This window comes from Camarhynchus parvulus, chromosome 23 (assembly GCF_901933205.1).
Source record: "Camarhynchus parvulus chromosome 23, STF_HiC, whole genome shotgun sequence".
Lineage (NCBI taxonomy): Eukaryota > Metazoa > Chordata > Aves > Passeriformes > Thraupidae > Camarhynchus > Camarhynchus parvulus.
The window spans coordinates 5,845,988-5,864,713 of record NC_044593.1 but is presented as its reverse complement, the minus strand read 5'-3'; the positions used below and the strand labels follow the sequence as shown (position 1 = coordinate 5,864,713).

The 18,726-nt window shown below is 50.0% G+C and overlaps 1 protein-coding gene and 1 non-coding gene across 2 annotated transcripts in view; both read right to left on the bottom strand.

Moving 5' to 3' along the window:
• PUM1 (pumilio RNA binding family member 1) overlaps window positions 1-18,726 on the bottom strand; it is an 84,503-nt gene that overhangs the window by 36,246 nt on the left and 29,531 nt on the right. The window contains 4 exon segments of the mRNA XM_030964370.1: window positions 6,262-6,363; window positions 7,513-7,606; window positions 14,255-14,525; window positions 18,659-18,725. Of these exon segments, the coding sequence (XP_030820230.1) occupies window positions 6,262-6,363; window positions 7,513-7,606; window positions 14,255-14,525; window positions 18,659-18,725 (534 nt within the window).
• Window positions 1,821-1,905, bottom strand: LOC115912962. Its single transcript, XR_004061364.1, has one exon. It is a non-coding gene; the product is annotated as a small nucleolar RNA SNORD103/SNORD85 (small nucleolar RNA).

The window sequence follows — 18,726 nt, the reverse complement described above, 5'->3', positions numbered from 1 at the left end:
AGGAATTTGGCATTTGGGTCACACATTTTATGAAGTTTCAAGTCAGACCTGGAATTTCATCACTGCACGAGGTCAAACTCCGCCAGCAGTGATTCCATGTTTTTATTGGTGTGCCCTGGTTTTACAGAGAAGGAACAAAAATCTCCAATCCCAACAGAGGAGCCTTGTTTGAAGCACAGAGATAACTTCTCATCCCAGCTGACATTCACAGCTCACTGCCATCCACCTTCAGCTCCTCAATTACCAAACCTCTTCACAGCTGGAGTGCATCAACCCTCAAGTATTAAAATGCTTTTTCCAGCCCTGCTTTGCATTTGCAAATCTCCCCTAAAAGAGTGCACCATCCTGTCCCTTCCTGCATCCTCTCCTCAAACTTCACATCCCCTCCTCAAACTTAAGAGGCTTAAAAATAATAATAATAATAACCCTGGAGAGCAGCAGAAAAAGCCTCACTTTTCAAGATTCCTTGTGTTTATCAGGTCTCAAGACAGCACAGAAATTTGGAGATAGCAGAATGGCAGGCTCTCTCCTTAAATAATCCCAGTTAGAATAATGCTGAGGAAGCTCTCAGTGCTGGAGGGAGGAGCCCTTCCCACCCAATAACACAGATGGGAATCCAATAATATTTTTTAATATGACTGTTTGATATCTTTAGGAAAGGTCAGCAGAAAAGCAGAAGTGTTCCCTTTGATTCCCAAATACATCCCCATTCCAAGGCTCCCTCCCCACAGCAGGGATAGCTCAGGCAGAGCCAGAGTCAGGTGTGACACTGCAATAAATAAATCTGCAGAGAACCTTGGTCATGCCTGGAGTAAAAACAGGATATTTTCTTTTTAAAGAGAGAATCTCAGCACTTGGGATCTGCCCAAATCTGTGACTCCATGGAAAATGAGGGATGACACAAAAAGAGAGGTGAAAGCAGTGCTCAGTGTTAGCCTGGCTGTGACAAAAGGGGAAAATCCTGGAAGTCCCATTTCCTTTTGGTTTTTGCTCCTTTCTTCTTGATTTTTACAGTACCAGGCTCAGCTGAATCCTGCAGGATGTCAAGGAGCTGGATGAGCTCCTGCTCCCACATCCACACTTCAGAACGTTCATTCCATGTTTTGTGCCAAATATTAAATTCATGTTTCAAACATGTAAGAAGTTACTGTCATTATATTATTCTGGTTTTAACTGCTGTGCTTTGCCCAGGTTTAGGACTGAGGTGCCCAGTTCTGTGCTCAGCAGGGAGGTGCTGGCTAATTCCAGGCAGATGCTGAACCTGACCTGGATTTGTATCTCACCCCAAAGCCCATCCCTGCTGGATTTACAGAATCAGAGAGGCTGATCTGCTTCTCCTACTCACATCTGCAGCAGCAACCACTCATTTCTTACCTTCCACCCTGGAAATTCATGAGCAGTGCCAGCTAAAATGGAAAAAAACCTGCAGCAAATGAATCAGTGCCACGAAGGTGGTGCCTGTGGTGCCTCAGCAGGCACAGACAGGTAGGCAAGGAGTGATTTAACCACTGAAAATAATCACTGAATGCACATCAGACCCCAACTCCCAGGGTTCTCCTGCACCCAACAGGGCAAGAGCTGCAACTGCTCCCTTTTAATGCAAGTCATTAACCTGCATTTGCCCTCAGGCTGCTGCAATCCCTTCGTCCGGGCAAAATTTGGGCATCTCTCTGGGATATATTAGTCTCAGCTCTAATTATCAACCAAGCACAGCCTAGATGGGCTTTTCTCCTAGGCAGAGGCTGCTGCCAAAGCCTTGGGTGCACAAAAGCAGAGGAGACTTTGAAGTTTGCAGCAGCTGGGTTTGAAAGGGCTGCGAGTCTGGCTCAGCTGCTCCGAGCACAGGAGAGAGGCTCATTACTGAACAGAGTTCTCAGTGAGGGCAAGTGTGGCATCACTGCCAGACCCAGCAGCACCCAGAGCTGCTCCCCTCCAGGAGATGCTGCTCCTGCTCTCATCAGAGCTGGGCATTCCTGGGGAAAGAAAAATTCCAGCACCTCTGGAGGTGAATACTGCCCATGCAGTGTCACACACAGAGCTGCTCCTGGCAGGGAACAGCAGCAAATCCAGCTGGGAATGTGCTCAGAACATCAGTGAGATGTGTGAGAGCACTCAGGGGCTGTGCTTCCATCTCAGCCTGCCCAGCCCAGCCTCTCCTGCAGGGCAGCCAGGCTGAGCAGCAGTGACAGCAAATCCAGCTGCCCCAGGAGCTCAGAGAGGCTGCAGGCAGCAAGCCCAGGGGTCTGTGGGGCGATTCCCTGGAATTCCCAGGGGTCTGTGGGGTGATCTCTGTGGAATTCCAATTGGTCTGTGGGGTGATCCCTTCAAATTCCCACTGATCTGTGGGGTGATCCCTTCAGAATTCTCATTGATCTGAGGGGTGATACCTTTAAAATTCCCAGTGATTTGTGGGGTGATCCCTGTGGAATTCCCAGGGATCTGTGGGTGATCCCTTGGAATTCCCTGTGATCTGTGGGGTGATCCCTGTGTAATCCCAGTGATTTGTGGGATGATCCTGTGGAAATCTTAATGATCTGTGGGGTGATCCCTGTGGAATTCCCAGTGGTTTATGGAGTGATTCCTGTGGAATCCCCAGTGATCTGTGGGGTGATCCTGTGGAATTCCCAGCATGGCACCCACAGGGTGCTGCTCTAGGGGTGGCAGTGAGCAGCTGAGCCCAGAGCTGCTGCCCCAGGCCCTGCCCAGGCTGGCCCTGCTCAGTACCAGCACAAACCCAGCTGCAGGTGCTCCCAAATCCCAGTCCTGGCAGGGTGTGCCCACACCCACACCTGCACCAAGGGCCTGATCCTCTCACCCAGGCTGAAAACACCCAGAATGTGCATGGGAGGCTCTGCTTTCCTGTGACCAGGTGACCCCAGCATTCACCCCCCTCCCCAGAGAACAGAACACTTTGCTACCTTGAACACCTCACCTCAGAGGGATCATTTCCTACCCCCAAGGCTGAAAAACCCCAGAACCTGCTGTGGGAGCTCTGCTTTTCCTGTATGCAGGCTATCTCAGCATTCATCCACCTCCCCACAAAGAACAGGAACACTTTTCTACCTGCAACACTCCACCCCAGAGGGAATCATTTCCCAACTGGCCTAAAAAAGGCAAGTTTTCAGTTTTTTGAGTGACATCTTTCTCAAATGATGGAAGGCAATTCAAAGGCAGCAGTATCTTCCCCACAGTTTAAAATCTAAATGAGGGGTTTTTTTTAGGAAGTTCTTCCCTCTGCATTCAAATTTGTTCTTTAAAATGCTGCTATTGTTGGGAAGAGAAGAGCATTATCCTAGAGCTGCCAGTCTCACAATCATGACAAACCTGCCATAATGGCAGAACTTTAACTGACAGATTATCTCTGCCATAAAACACACACCAAAGTCTCCTCTCTGCTCTGAGAGGAACTGTGAGCAATAAACTCCAAACTCATTTCTTCCATCTCAGAAGCTCCTCCAAGTCCTCCCAATTTAACACTCCCAGGCACATCGAGGAGGTTTTTTGGCTTTGTATAAACATTTAAATTGTCTCCTGTTCCTCCAGTGCTGCTCTCAGTCATGACAGAAAAAAAAAAAAGGGTTCTCAAACCTGCTCAGGCCTAGACAGGAAAGATGCTTATCTGAAATAAACATCAGCATGGAGTTTATCTTGCCAAAGCCTGATGAGAGGGTTAAAATAACTCCTCTTTCCCAGTGTTATAACACTATAAATACACCCAGCACATCACACATTGTTTGGTTTCTTTCAAGTCATGAATTTAGAATTACTCAAGTAGAGGCCCTGATGCCACGTTTGGGATGCTTTAGGTATCCCTGGGGTGTTATTTCCAGTTCAAATGTCTAAAACCTGAGTTAAGCACAGCCTAGATGGGTTTTTCTCCTGGTCAGAGGCTGCAAAAGCTCAGGCAGCTCAGCTTCAGTAGAGCTGAGAAAAGAAAAAAACACTGTGGCCAACATCTGGTGTTTCCTGGAAACGTGGCCCAGTTCCATGTGGTCTTTCTACGAAACCAAGCTGCTGACCTGCTGCTCCTCTGCACTCTGCTGCTACCCAGAAAGGAGCTCTGGAGACCCTGAGGTGATGCACAAAGGCCAAGCAGGAGCCTCTCTGTACAGAAATCGTTCACAAATCTCCTCCTCTGCCTGGAACGGAGCCCTGGAGCTCCTCCTGACTGAACTCCCCTGTGGCACTGGCCAGCAGCAGCTCAGCTCACTCACTCCCCATCCCAGGAGGGTTATCAGCAACGTCCTTGTGCCCCTGCCCTTGGCTCTGTCCCACGGAACACGGCGTCATCCTCTGCCAAGGCCTGCTGCTGCCTCCACCCAATCTCCCCATGGCATTGCACAATCCCAGCATGGAACTCCAAGCAGCCCAAGCCAAATCCCAGATTATAATCCAAACTCTTCACACACATCTGCATGATCCACTAAAACCTCCATCCAAGCGGGCAGCAGCCGCTGAATTCCCACTTCAGAGCTGACCCCACGATGGCCTCAAAGCTGAAAAGCTCAGCAGGGGTTTGGGAGGAGCTGGACCAAAGTTGTGTCCAGAGCACAGAGAGTCACATCCACACACAGCCCAGGCCTGTGGCTTTGATCTGGGACAAGCCCCCAAAAGCAGAGGACTGAAGTGAGTTTCCAAGCTGTAAGTGGAGCGTGGCAGCAGTGAGAGCCCCCACAAACACCCCACTCCAAACAGAGCAGTGCTCATTTGCTGCACAGAACATTCCCTCTGCCCTGCTCAGGAAAGGCAGGCATGGTAAGAAAAATCCTCCTCTAACAGCACATTATTCCTTTAAAAATCCTCCTCTAAAAGCACATTCTTCCTCTAAAATTCCTCTCCTAAAATCATGTTCTTCCTCTAAAATCCTCTCCTAAAATCATGTTCCTCCTTTAAAAATCCTCTCTTAAAATCATGTTCTTCCTCTAAAAACCCTCTCCTAAAATCATGTTCTTCCTTTGAAAACCCTCTCCCCTAAAATCATGTTCTTCCTCTAAAAACCCTCTCCTAAAATCATGTTCTTCCTCTAAAAACCCTCTCCTAAAATCATGTTCTTCCTCTAAAAATCCTCTCCTAAAATCATGTTCCTCCTTTAAAAATCCTCTCCTAAAATCATGTTCTTCCTTTGAAAACCCTCTCCTAAAATCATGTTCTTCCTCTAAAAACCCTCTCCTAAAATCATGTTCTTCCTCTAAAAACCCTCTCCTAAAATCATGTTCTTCCTCTAAAATCCTCTCCTAAAATCATGTTCCTCCTTTAAAAATCCTCTCCTAAAATCATGTTCTTCCTTTGAAAACCCTCTCCTAAAATCATGTTCTTCCTCTAAAAACCCTCTCCCCTAAAATCATGTTCTTCCTCTAAAAACCCTCTCCTAAAATCATGTTCTTCCTCTAAAATCCTCTCCCCTAAAATCATGTTCTTTCTTTGAAAATCCTCTCCTAAAATCATGTTCTTCCTTTGAAAACCCTCTCCTAAAATCATGTTCTTCCTCTAAAAACCCTCTCCTAAAATCATGTTCTTCCTTTGAAAACCCTCTCCTAAAATCACATTCCTCCTTTGAAAATCCTCTCCTACAAGCACATTCCTGCTTTGTCCCCAGTGCTTGGGCAAGAGCTTTCTGGCACCCCCAGCAGCAGTTCCACGCTCACCGTGTCCCCCACAGTGCCTGACAAGCTGTGGCACGGAGCTGGCACCTCCAGAACCACCAGCTGTGACTCTGACAGCTGGGAGGAATCTGGGAACTGATACATGAATGGCTGGAGGAAGAGCCTGCAGAAAGAGCAGAGGCTCCATCTTTGCTGCCATCTGGGAAAAGGCACAGTCCCAGCGTGAGCCCCAGCAGAAATGGATGTGTTCACCTCCTGGGAAGTGGAAATTCCCAGCAGAATTTCAGGGAAGAGTTAATTTGCAGGGTGCACCACAAGCTGAACAGAAAGGAGACACAACTTTCCTGGCAGGAAACACATCCTGCATCTTTCCAGCCTTTCAGAAATTTGTTTTCAGAGGTTTTCCCTGCTACTGTCAGTCGCCAGAACACCCCAAAAACAGAGCAATATTTGTGTCTGTTCCTTTCCCATTTGCTCTGGAAGCCTTGAACAAAAATTATCCCGTTTCATCTCCAGTTTTAACGCCAAATGTTGGTTTTACTCACAGCCACCCCATGATCCCAGTTCTCCCAGCCCAGGATGCTGCTGTTTGCCTTGCAGAGCCCGGGATGCAGAGCAGGGAGGGGCTGGGGATGCAGAGGGAGCTGGGAGCTCTCACCTAACGTGGCAGCTGCCGCCAGCCCGGCCGCGTACGGATCCGTCCCCGGAGGCGCCGCGCTGATGATGTAGGGGTTGGGAACGAAGGCAGCAGGAGCTAAACCTGCTGAAAACACTCCTGTCAGTGAAAACAAACTCAACAGGACTGCAGCCCCACCACAACCCCCCTGTGCTGCCTGGCCAACACCAAACTGGGGCTGGTTTCGTGGTTTGAAGCTGTTTGTGGGTGGTTTTCTATAGGGAGTGACAATCAGTGAGGGCTGATGGGCAGAGGAGAGATCTGGCATAAAAAAAACCCAATTCCAAGGATTCAGTGCTCCTTAAGAGGTAAAATCCTTTATATCCAACTGCTCAGGTGCTTCTGCAGGGCACACAGACCCTGTTCAGGAGACTGGAGCTTGGTACTACTCTGTATTTCCTACAGTGAGTAATCAGGACCCAGAGCACCCCATCCTGAGCTCCACACCCACCACAGCACCCCAGCATTCCAGCTGGTCAGTCTGGAAAGGGCTCAGAGAGGAAAAGCATTCTGTCCCCCTGCAAGGGACAGTCTAATCATTAGAGAAAGCCCAGGTGGGTGGGAGAGGGGTGTGCAGGGGAGGTGAAGGTGAAGGGGAGGAAGTTAAAAAGCTGAATAATTTCAATCCCTGAACTGCACTGAGCACACAAGGGCACAGCACAGAGCATGGAGAGCCCCAACACATTTATACTGGGGTTTTAGGCAGGAAGAACTACCACAAATTGCTTAATGTGCTAAAAACATTAATGCACTGTTTTCCTGGGTTTCTTCTACACATGATTAAGTGCTTTATTCCCAGTTAATAAATATATATATTTTAATATTTTTAATGAGTAATTTTGCTTTGATATCAATCACGTGTTTGCATAAATTACATTTTTAACTCGTGAAACTCCTGGCAGCACATTCAGCTGATATTAAATTGTGCATTTCCCCTCACTTCACTGTGCTGTCACTCTGATTTATGCTTCACTCAGACTTCCAAAGCCTCTCCTGACTGACAGCACCCTCAGGAGTGTGAGAATGTCAGTCCTGCCACACAGGGAACTCCTTTGAAATGCTTCTCAAGTGTGCAAGAGACACCCACAAGCAAAACTGTAAAAATGCACTTCTGCTCAGGCATTGATTATCAGCTGTAAAATACACTTTGAACCCTCCCAATCCTTTTCCCTGGAGTTTCCTCATGGATCAGGAGGAGGGCAGTGGAACAGGCTGGGGGAGAGGCAGACTCACCTATGTGTGGCTGGTGGGCAGCAGCCAGGGCATACTGCTGCTGCTGGGCTGCTGTCAGCTGCTGCACTGCCAGTGCGTTGGGCCTCTGGAACAGCTGTGGGGAGAGCACAAACAGCCCTGAAAGTGGGTACAAACTGCCCTGAAAGTGGGTACAAACCGCCCTGAAAGTGGGTACAAACAGCCCTTAGAGTGGGTTCAAACAGCCCTGAAACCAGGAACAACAGCCCTGAAACCAGGCAAGGAGCACAGTGTCCTTAAATCAGGCACAAAATACAAACTATGTCCCTAAACTGGGCACAAATACACAAACATCCCTTAAATCAGGCACAAACACACCAACACTCCTTAACTCAGACACAGAAACACAAACAGCGTCCTGAAATCAGACAGAAAACACAAACAGCGTCCTGAAATCTGGGGCACAAACACACCAACAGTGCTGAACTCACACACAAACACACCAACACTGCTGAACTCACACACAAACACACCAACAGTGCTGAACTCACACACAAACACACCAACAGTGCTGAACTCACACACAAAAAGCAGCAAGTCCTTCCTTTGCCAGCAATCCCTTCACATCACCTCTAACTGTACAGATTCTGCACTCCACACCTCCCAAGCACCTGAACTCCTTTGGGATCAATGCCTGTGTTAACCCACCTGACAAAACCCCACACTTGTGCAGCACAGCCAGCCCCAGCCCAGCTTTTCCCTCTGCTGTTCCCTCAATCCCAAAGGATTTATCCCAGCTCCTGCTCAGCCCCAGCTGCAGCCTGGGGGTCCCCAGGAGCACTCCCAGGTGTTGGCAGCGCCACCAGTGCCACCAGCGTGCCCTCCCAGTTTGGCTGAAGTGGGAAATGGGATGGAAGGGGATGGCCAAGGGATGCACAGCCAAGTCTGGGACACCCAAAATGCCTTCAGAGCCAGAGAGGGGACACGGCCCCGGGATCACAAACACCACACCAAACACTTCCTTTACCTGCTCACTGCTCAAGGTTATTGAGAATTTATTCCTCACTAAATAAAAATAATAGGATTCCCTTGAAGTATTTTTGCTGAGGTTCGGGGTTTTTTCCTTTCTTCGGGGCCTTACTAAAAGTTCTTTCCAGCTTCTTTTGCCTCTCCCTAAAGGAAATCCCTGAATTCACACATCTTCAGCTCTAATTAGAACATTTAAGGACACACCAGCTGAGTATCTCCTCTGAAATTATCCAGCACGTCCATCCCCCCTCACTTCCAGGGATCATTTCTAGGTGGGAATGACTTCAGAAAGCACCGTGAGAAATGTTTTCTCCCTCCCCTCCCTCAGAAGAGACTTGGATGCCCAAATGCCTACAATTTTCACAGCTATTATCCTGCCCTCCTTTCAGACAAGTGAACTGCTGGCAGACACAGCAATAATTCTGCCCAAATTTTTGGCAGAAACGCACAACCATCAAGAAGAAGCCCAGAAACATCAAGAAAACTCTATTAGTTATTTTATTTACAGGCAAAAATTGGCATTGGTTCTCCAGAGAGCAGGGTGAGCAAAGCTGTGTGAGAAAATCTGCCTTTATTTTTGTCTTTTTACAAGTTCAGGTGGAGAAAACACATCTGAGGGATCAGCATTGGGTTTATGAGGTGGAAATGCAGCAGTTAGGGCAGGCAGAATTAACCTGCTGTGTGCCAAGCCCTCCCCCTCACAACGGCTTTGTTTGCTCATCCCTCAGGGGCTATCAGAACGTTCCTTGTGGAGGAAAATATCTGATCTACAGTTCCTTTATTGCCTCCTGGGCCATAAAACACCCTGAGCAGGCTGGGTGCACAACACACCTGCTTTTCCTGCCCTTTTTGTTGTTTTAAGGGTTTTTTGTGGTCACACAAAGCTGGGTGGCAGCTCTGCTCAGGTGCCACCTCTGTTCTGGTCACCAGGAGCTTGGGCAAAGCTCCACTGACGTCCTGGAACACAAACCCTGTGAGGAAACCCTGAGGGAGCTGGGGGTGCTCAGCCTGCAGAAAAGGAGACTCAGGGCTGCCCTCATCACTCTGCAGCCCCTGAAAGGTGCCTGTGCTCAGCTGGGGCTGGGCTCTGTCTCCAGGCACTGACAGAACCAGAGCACACAGCCTCGAGCTGCACCAAGGGAAATACAGGCTGGGTATCAGGAAAAGGATTTTTACAGAAAGGGTGATAAAGTTCTGGAATGTTCTGCCCGGGGAGGTGGTGGAGTCCCCATCCCTGGGGGTGTTTAACAAAGCCTGGATGTGGCACTGGGTGCCAGGGCTGAGTTGAGCTGTTGGGGCTGGGTTGGACTCGATGATCTTGAAGGTCTCTTCCAATCTGGGAATGTGATTCTGATAATTCTGTGAACATCTCTGAGTGCAAAACACCTAGGAGATCATGGACAACAGGAGCTGCAGAACATGGCATGAGGGACAATGGCTTTGTGGGAGCGACCAGCAACATTTTACTGATCAGCAAATATGGGGAAAAAACCCCTGTAAATCCCCTAAACTCTTTCCTCCTGAAGTGTGGATTCCCCTGCAACATCCTTGGGGTTGGGGTCTGCTGTATCAGCTCAGCAATTTGAGCTTTTTAGCTTTCTTCAGCTGCACAATTTCACCAAACCCTTGAGTTCCCACATGCTCTTCCAGCCTGCTGATGTGGATTCCATCACAGTGAAGCAGAGAGGAAATGGCTGCATTATTATTATTTCCTTGTCTTGAGGGCACAAAAAGCATTTTTCTCCCTAAAAACACTTCTGCTTACTTTACACATGTGAGGACTTCCACACTTCCCAAATGCAACTCAATGAACCACGTGGGAATCAGAAAAACTGGGAGAAAGGAATCCACACCCACTCAGAGCCTCAGCACTTCACCATCAATATTTCACCTGCTGCTCTGGGCTCTTTTTGCTGCCTGCCTGCTCTGGGGGCTCATCTAGTCCCTGCAAAATCTGACTTCCAGACATTAGAGGGCTGCAAGAAAGCTGGAGAGGGATTTTTTACAGCACAGGACAAGGGGGAATGGCTTTAAACTAAGAGAAGAGGGATTTAGATGGGATCTTGGGAAGGAATTGTTCCCTGGGACGGCGGGGAGGGAATTGCCAGAGCAGCTGTGGCTGCCCCTGGAGCCCTGGCAGTGCCCAAGGCCAGGCTGGAGCACCTGGCACAGTGGGAGGTGTTCCTGCCATGGCAGGGGCTGGAATTGGATGAGGTCTGAAGTCCTTTCCCACCCGAGCCATTCCAGGATTCCGTGACCTCTCCCTCTCCCTTAGTTCTCAGCCTTGCTCAGCTCCCTCAGAAGAAACAGCCCAGCTGCAGATTTCACCCTGCAGCCTGTCCAAGGAAGCAGAGCCAAGAAAAACCATCCCAAGTGCAGCCTCTCCTGAGGCAGATAACCAGGGGAGCTCTGGGAATCATCAGCTCCAGGTATGCAGGGAGAGCTGCTGAAGCCTTGCTGGGCCGTCTCCATCTGCTGAGAGCACAGCCCCACACTCCAAACGCAGGGATCAGTGCTCAGAGGTGGCACTGGGGAGCACAAAAAGGACAGGAACCTCTGCACTGGAACATTAACCTGAACTCACAAAGGTATCAGGAAAGGACACCTGGGGTGTTTCAGGCTGCTGGAAAATGCATTTGGAGTGAAAAGCTACAAAGGCCTGACACGGATCTGGAGGAGTTCAGGAAGATCATCCAACATTTCAGTGAGGCTGTTCCATGTGCAGACAAATGAAGGATGATCTGCAGCACGTGGAGGAGCTCACTGAGGGAATTCCAAGGCAGCAGAACCCCAGAGTTATGGGGATTCTGGAAGATCAGATTTCCCTCAGCAATATCAACATCTGACATCTCTAATCAGATCAGATCTGGGTAAAACCTTCCTCTTCCTCACAAGGCCTGCAGCTGTGCTCACCTGTAATCCCTTCCAAGGATGGGACACTTCCCCACAGCCCCAAAAGGCACTTTCAGGGATGAGATCCCTTGTTCAGGACAGATTTCCTGCTGCCAACACAATGGCAGAATTCAGATTACTTTAATCTGGGCTGAGAGTGGCAGTGGGCAGCAAGGACCCCTGAGTTTGGGGATCAGGAATTAAGGGAATGGGCACAAACCCCTGGATTTACACAAACCTGCCCTGAGAGGGCACATCTGGCTGGGGGTGATTCCTGACTGAAGGCTCCTGCTTGCTTTCACTGCAGGTGGAAACTGCAGAAAGGGTGAAAACTGAAAATAACAGATTTGTCTGATGGCCCAGCAGGGCCTGGGTGGGACCAGGGGGCAGCAGCTGTGTCCCCAATGCTCCCTCAAAATCAGGGAGAGATCTCAGGGGATTTGGGCTTCACAGCACAGAAATGGAGCTCAGAAGTGCCTGGAGCCCCAGGAGGGGCTGAGGGAGCTGGGAAGGGGCTCAGCCTGGAGCAAAGGAGGCTCAGGGGGCCTTGTGGCTCTGCACAGCTCCTGCCAGGAGGGGACAGTCGGGGGTGGGGCTGTGCTCCAGGAACAGGGACAGGAGCAGAGGGAACGGCCTCAGGCTGGGCCAGGGCAGGCTCAGGGTGGGCACAGCAGGAATTTCCCCATGGAAAGGGGGCTCAGGCCTTGGCAGGGGCTGCCCAGGGAGGTTTGCAGTGCCCATCCCTGGAGGTGCCCCAGCAATTCCTGGAGGTGGCACTCAGAGCTCTGCGCTGGGGACAAGGTGGGCATTGGGCACAGCTGGGATTTGATGCTCTGGGAGGGTTTTCCAGCCTCAGTGATTCCGTGATTCCCAGACAGTTGGTGACACAGAGGTGACCTCAGCTCCACATGGACAGTGCCCATCCACTTGGTATGAAATAAAAAATGCAAACCCAGCCTGAAATCCTCACTGCATCTCCCCCAAAACGGGGACCCTGCCCTGCTCTGCCTCCATTTGGGAGGGTATATTTCCACCAGTGAGGTGCCAGACATGCCAAATTTGAAATCCTAATTTTTAAAGGCTGAAAGAAACAAATAAAAACTCCTCAAACTTGTAAATGAGCCTTCACTTAAATAGAAAAACCTGACAAAATGCAAATTCCAGGCTTCCCACTCGTGCTGTTCCAGTCCCATCTCTAATGCTTCTCCAGAAGCAGCTCACTTGTGGAGCCCCCATGTTTTAAAAAACACACAACTTTCCTGGTTTAGAGGTAATTCTGGCATCCCAGGCCTTACACCAGAGCGAGACAAAGGCTTGGAACTATCTGGTTTTATTTTCCTTTTTGAACTCTACAGCAGCTATTTAGTTTAATCATTAAATTTTCCATCATTAACCTCCCAAAGATGCTGTAGAACAGAGCAGCCAATTGAGCTCCAACCCAGATATTTACATTGCTTTTAAGGCTGTGATAACTCAGCACAAACTTGGCAATGCTTTCCCTCACTCCAGAGTGCCAGAGGCTCTTCTGCTAAAAGAATCAGATATTTCAGGGAAGCCAGGGAGAGTTATATATCCCTGCAATCAGCTCCAACAAAGGATTCCCTTCCACTCTGAGGGATATCAGACTTGCAAAGGGAGAGCAATAAAGTTTCCAATCATTACCCAGACAGGAGCAGGAACAGGAGCAGAGCAGGAGTCGATTGCTGGAGCCAGGCCCAGCATTCAGCAGGAGCCAAGGGAGTCTGGGCTTGTGTGGGAGAAAGGTCAAACAAACCTAAGCCAGGCTCAGATAAAGGTTTGTAGTAGTGGACTCTGCCCTTAGGGTTTAATCCAGGCTCAGGTAGAAGAAAGTCTGAACTTGTAATTGCCTCAGGCTGCTCTGGCTGAGCAAAGCTGAGTGTGGGGCTCAGTAAAGCACAGTGTGGGGCTCAGCAGGGCTCACAGCTGGGCTCAGGCAGGCCCAACGTGCATCTCAGCAAGGCCCAATGTAGGGACCAGGAGGGCCCAATTTGGGGTTTAACAAAACCCAACGTGGGGCTCAGCAAAGCCCAGTGCAGGGCTCACACCTGGGCTGAGCAGGTGTTGGCTCTCAGTCACTGTCTGGGCTCCAGGGTGGGTGTTTGAGGTTTTGTTAGCACTTTTTGCTACTTTAAAGCTCTTTTTCAATGCCTTGAAACAGCTAGGATCACCAGAGAGGGCAGAGCTGTGGGAACTGCTGGGGGAATTCTGATTATTCCAGCTGCCATGGGAGGCTGATCTGCTCAGCTCCCTAGGAGGACACATGTGGCATGAAGACAAAGACAACACCTCCAACCTTCCTCCATCCCTTCTCCCAGGACAGGATCCCGAGCTCATCCCACCCCACACCGACCCCATTGGAGACACAGGGCTGGATCAGGCTCAGGGATCAGGATCAGGCTCAGAGATCAGGATCAGGGCTAAGGATCAGGGATCAGGGATCAGGGATCATCGGGGCTCAGGATGTTCAGGTGGGCACGGTCACTCGGCTCAGAGTGGGATCGGGTCAAGGCTCGGATCAGGCCAGAGTCAGGGTCATGGGAGGTAGGTCAGGGATGGTAGGGATCATCAGGTCAGGATCAGGCCAGAACAGGAATGGCTAAGGACATCAGGGCTCAGGGAACCAGGCTCAGGATCAGGGATCAGGATCAGGGCTCAGGATCAAGGATCAGGGCTCAGGACTTGGGGATCAGGATCAGGGATCAGAGCTCAGGATGAGGATCAGGGATCAGGAATAAGGATCACGATCAGGGTTCAGGATCAGGCTCAGGGCTCAAGGCTACGGGCTAAGGGATCAGGATCAGGGATCAGGGCTAAGGGTCAGGCTCAGGGCTCAGCTCTGTACCTGCTGCTGGGAGTTGTAGTCAAAGAGCCCCACGGTGGCCGCGGCCGAGTCCACGGGGACCTGCGTGCCGGAGTAGTCGAACTGCAGCGGCTCCATGCCCACGTGCTCCATGGCATCCAGGGGCACGCTCTGCGACTCCATGTTGGAGAAATCCTCCACAGGCTTGGCCCCGTTGGTGCTGGCCAGCTGGGCCAGGCCCTCGGAGCCGTTCTGGTTGGGGCCCAGCAGATCCACCTCGCTCGCCGAGTTCTGGCAGTTCCCAGGTGTGCGGCTGTGGGGGGAAAACAGGTCAGGGAAAGGGCAGGAGAGCTCCAGCTCTTGTTGGGGGGAAAACGGGTCAGGGAAAGGGCAGGAGAGCTCCAGCCCTTCTTGGGGGAATGCTCCTGCAGGGAACACGGCAGGAGAGCTCCAGCTCTTGTTGGGGAATGTTCCTGCAGGGAACAGGGCAGGAGAGCTCCAGCCCTTTCTTGGGGGATGTTCCTGCAGGGAACAGGGCAGGAGAGCTCCAGCTCTTGTTGGGGAATGTTCCTGCAGGGAACAGGGCAGGAGAGCTCCAGCCCTTCTTGGGGGGATGTTCCTGCAGGGAACAGGGCAGGAGAGCTCCAGCCCTTTCTTGGGGGATGTTCCTGCAGGGAAACAGGGCAGGAGAGCTCCAGCCCTTTCTTGGGGAATGTTCCTGCAGGGAACAGGGCAGGAGAGCTCCAGCCCTTCCTGGGGAATGTTCCTGCAGGGAAACAGGGCAGGAGAGCTCCAGCCCAGCATCCCACCCTGCAGCAGGTGCTGGAGTACAAGAGGGAAAATAAAGTCATGGTCTGAAACAGTTCACCAAATTAATTTTATGGAGAACTGCTGTATTTAAAAAAATAAAAATTAAAAGCAGGAATGCTCCATCACAGCTCCAGAACTGCCCAGAGGTGCTGGAGTACCAGAGGGAAAAAAAGAAATGGTCTGTAACAGTTCACCAAATCAATTCTATGGAGAAATTTATGTATTTAAATAAAATGCAAACTAAGACCAGATAAGCTCCATCACATCCCCAAACCAACCAGAACTGCCCAGAGGTGGGGCAGTACAGGAGGGAAAATAAAAAATGGTCTGAAACAGCTCACCAAATTAATTCTATGGAGAAACTGATGTATTTAAAAAATAAAAATTAAAACCAGGAATGCTCGATCACATGCCTAGATGCTCCAGAACTGCCCAGAGGTGGTGGAGTACAGGATGGAAAATAAAAAAATGGTCTGAAATAGTTCTCCAAATTCATTCTATGGAGAAACTGATGTAATTAAAAAAAAAAACAGGAATGCTCCATCACACCCCCAGACCATCCAGAATTGCCCAGAGGTGGTGGAGCACAGGAGGGAAAATAAAAAAAATGGTCTGAAGTAGTTCTCCAAATTAATTTTATGAAGAATTGATGTATTTAAAAAAATAAAAATTAAAACCAGGTATGATCCATCACACCCCCAGACCCACCAGAACTCCTTGGAGGTGTTGTAGAATAGAGGGGAAAAATAGAGATGATCTGAAATAGTTAATTCTACTGAGAAATTTATTTAAATAAATAAAACCAGGTATACTCCATCCCAACATCACATCCCTAAACCCACCAGAACTGCTTGGAGGTGTTGGAGTAAAGAGGGGAAAAATAAAAAAGATGGTCTGAAATAGTTCACTGAGTGAATTCTACTGAGAAATGGATGTATTTAAAAAAATAAACAAAAACTAAAACCAGGAATGCTCCAGCCAAGCATCACAGCAGCAATACACCCCCAGCCCCAGCAGAACTCCCTGGAAGTTGGAGAAGTGTTGGAGAAGACAAAAAATTAAAGAGATGGCCTGAAATAGTTCCCTGAGTTAATTCTATACAGAAGTTGATGTATTTAAAAAATATAAAAGCTGGAATGCTCCAGCCCAGCATCAGAGCCACCAGAAGGGCCTGCAGGTGGTGTAATAAAGGGGGGACAAATAAAAAACATGGGCTGAAATAGCTCCCTGAGTTGATTCTGCAAAGAAATTTATGGATTTTAAAAACAAACAATAAAAACCCCACAACCCCCAGTCCCAGCCTCAAACACCTGTTACAGTAAAAATGTAAAAAATTCTGTTTCTGTTTTCTGCTCAATTGAGAGTCAGACAGAACAAGCCACAATCTCCCCACATAATTATATTTAATGGAATATTTGGTGATTTTTAACTGTGTGGAGCTCTGGCACCAAATCTCAACACCACTCTAAGGCAGCTGCCATGGGCTCCTGGCCACCCAACACAGGGACTGGACTGCATGGGAATGCTCATATCCATGGAAGAGCCAGGAATGGGCATTTCCCAGCACTTTGTTTGCCTTCTACATTTTATTTTACCATTTCTTTGGCTTCTCCAGTTTTCCTACAGGCCATAGGAACCACAGGAGATGCAGCAATGAGCAAGGAACACAGATGTATCAAGGGCCACAATTTCAGGAGGTTTTCAGCCCTGCAGAGCTGCACGGAACAAACCCAGAGCGCAGCTGTGGTGGGGACAGGACAGGAGCAGAGCCAACACTTCCCATGGGGGCTGCCATGGGAATCCCACACAGAGGGATTAAAAATGGGTGGGAAAATCACAGGGATCACACCCAGCCCTGAGCTCTCAGGTGTCCCCACCCTCTCCCCCTGAGGACATTTAGAACATCTTGGGGACACTACAGCATGGAAAACCATGGCTTCCCAAAGCCATGGAGTGCATGGGCAGGTTTGGCACTGGGCTGACTGCACAGGGATGTGCCACTGACATGTTTTATGAAAATCCTTTTGTTAGGATTTTTCTCCTGAGAAGCCTCAGAAAAGAAATGCAAACAATAATTATCTGATGGCTGTGGGATGTGGTCTGGAGCTGGTTTACAACAGGTGCATCTTTGATTGGTCTCATGCAGATTGTTTTTACTTGATCACCAATCATGGTCCAGCGGTGTGGGACTCTCTGGTCAGTCACAAGGTTTTATTATCATTCCTTTCTAGCCTTCTGATATCTCCTTTCTCTTTTCTTCAGTATAGTTTTAGTATATAATTTTAATGTAATATATATCATAAAATAATAAATCAGCCTTCTGAAACATGGAGTCAAGATTCTCATCTCTTCCCTCATCCTGGGGACCCTCAAACACCACCACAGGGATGCCCAGAGCCAGGGGCTGCTCTGCTCCTCACCCCCCAGGGAGGGGCTGGGGGACACAGGGAGGGTGACACAGATGGGACAGCTGATCCCAACTGATCCAAGGGGTTTTATAAAAGAGATTTTATCATTCATTTATCAAATCATCTGGACCAGATAGAGGAAGGAGTTTGTTCCCTGGCAGGGTGGGCAGGGGCTGGGCTGGAATTGCCAGAGCAGCTGTGGCTGCCCCTGGAGCCCTGGCAGTGCCCAAGGCCAGGCTGGGCATTGGGGCTGGCAGCACCTGGCACAGTGGGAGCTGTCCCTGGATGGGACTGAAGATCCCTTCCAACCCAAGCCACCCTGGGATTCTGTGATACCCCAGCCCACAGAGCAGAGCTGAGGGAACAGGGAAGGGGAGGGTGTTTGCAGGGATGGCGCTTGGTCTCCACCAGTCCCTGTCACAGAATCCCAGACTGGGCCAGGCTGGGAGGACCCCATGGGGTCACTCGTGCCAATCCCTGCTCCAGCAGGGCCATGCCAGAGCTCAGGGCACAGCAGAGTGTCCCTGTGGCTCTGGAATGTCCCAGGGAGGAGACTCCAGCCCCTCTCTGGGCTCTGCTCAGGGCTGGCACTGCCCAGGGCAGTTCTGTCCCCTGGGCAGGGGCAGCTCCTGGGCTCCTGCCCGTGGCTCTGGGGCCATCGCTGGGCCTGGAGCAGAGCCTGGGCCTGCTCTGAGCCCTGCACACAGGGACAGACAGACAGGGACAGACAGGGACACAAAGGGACACACAGGGACACACAGAGACACACAGGGACACCCAGGGACACCCAGGGACACACAGGGACACACAGGGACACACAGGGACACACAGGGACACACAGGGACACACAGGGACACACAGGGATGCTCGGTGATACCCAGGGGTCAGGGCCCCTCTCAGCTGGGGCTCCCCTCGAGGCTGAGCAGCCCCAGCTCCCTCAGCCTTTCCTGGGCAGGGAGATGCTCCAGTGACCCCATGGAGCTCAGCTTCCCTGGGAATGGGTCCCTGACACCTTCCCTGGGATGTGCTCCATGAATTCCTGCCTTAGCTTCACTTCCAGGCCCAGTTTTTTCCTTTCCCCATTCAAATGTTCAAATTTTCACTTTTCCCCTTCCAATTCTTCCCCCATGGCACTGCAGGGGATGGAGGGAGAGCCTGGAGGGGCTGAGCTTAGACCCCAGCAGTGATTCTTATTAACTGATGAATTACTGAGCACCCATGCACATACCTGAAGTCTTTGACGTCGGCGTCGATCCCGTTCTGAACAGGCAAACCATTGGATTTATCCATCACATC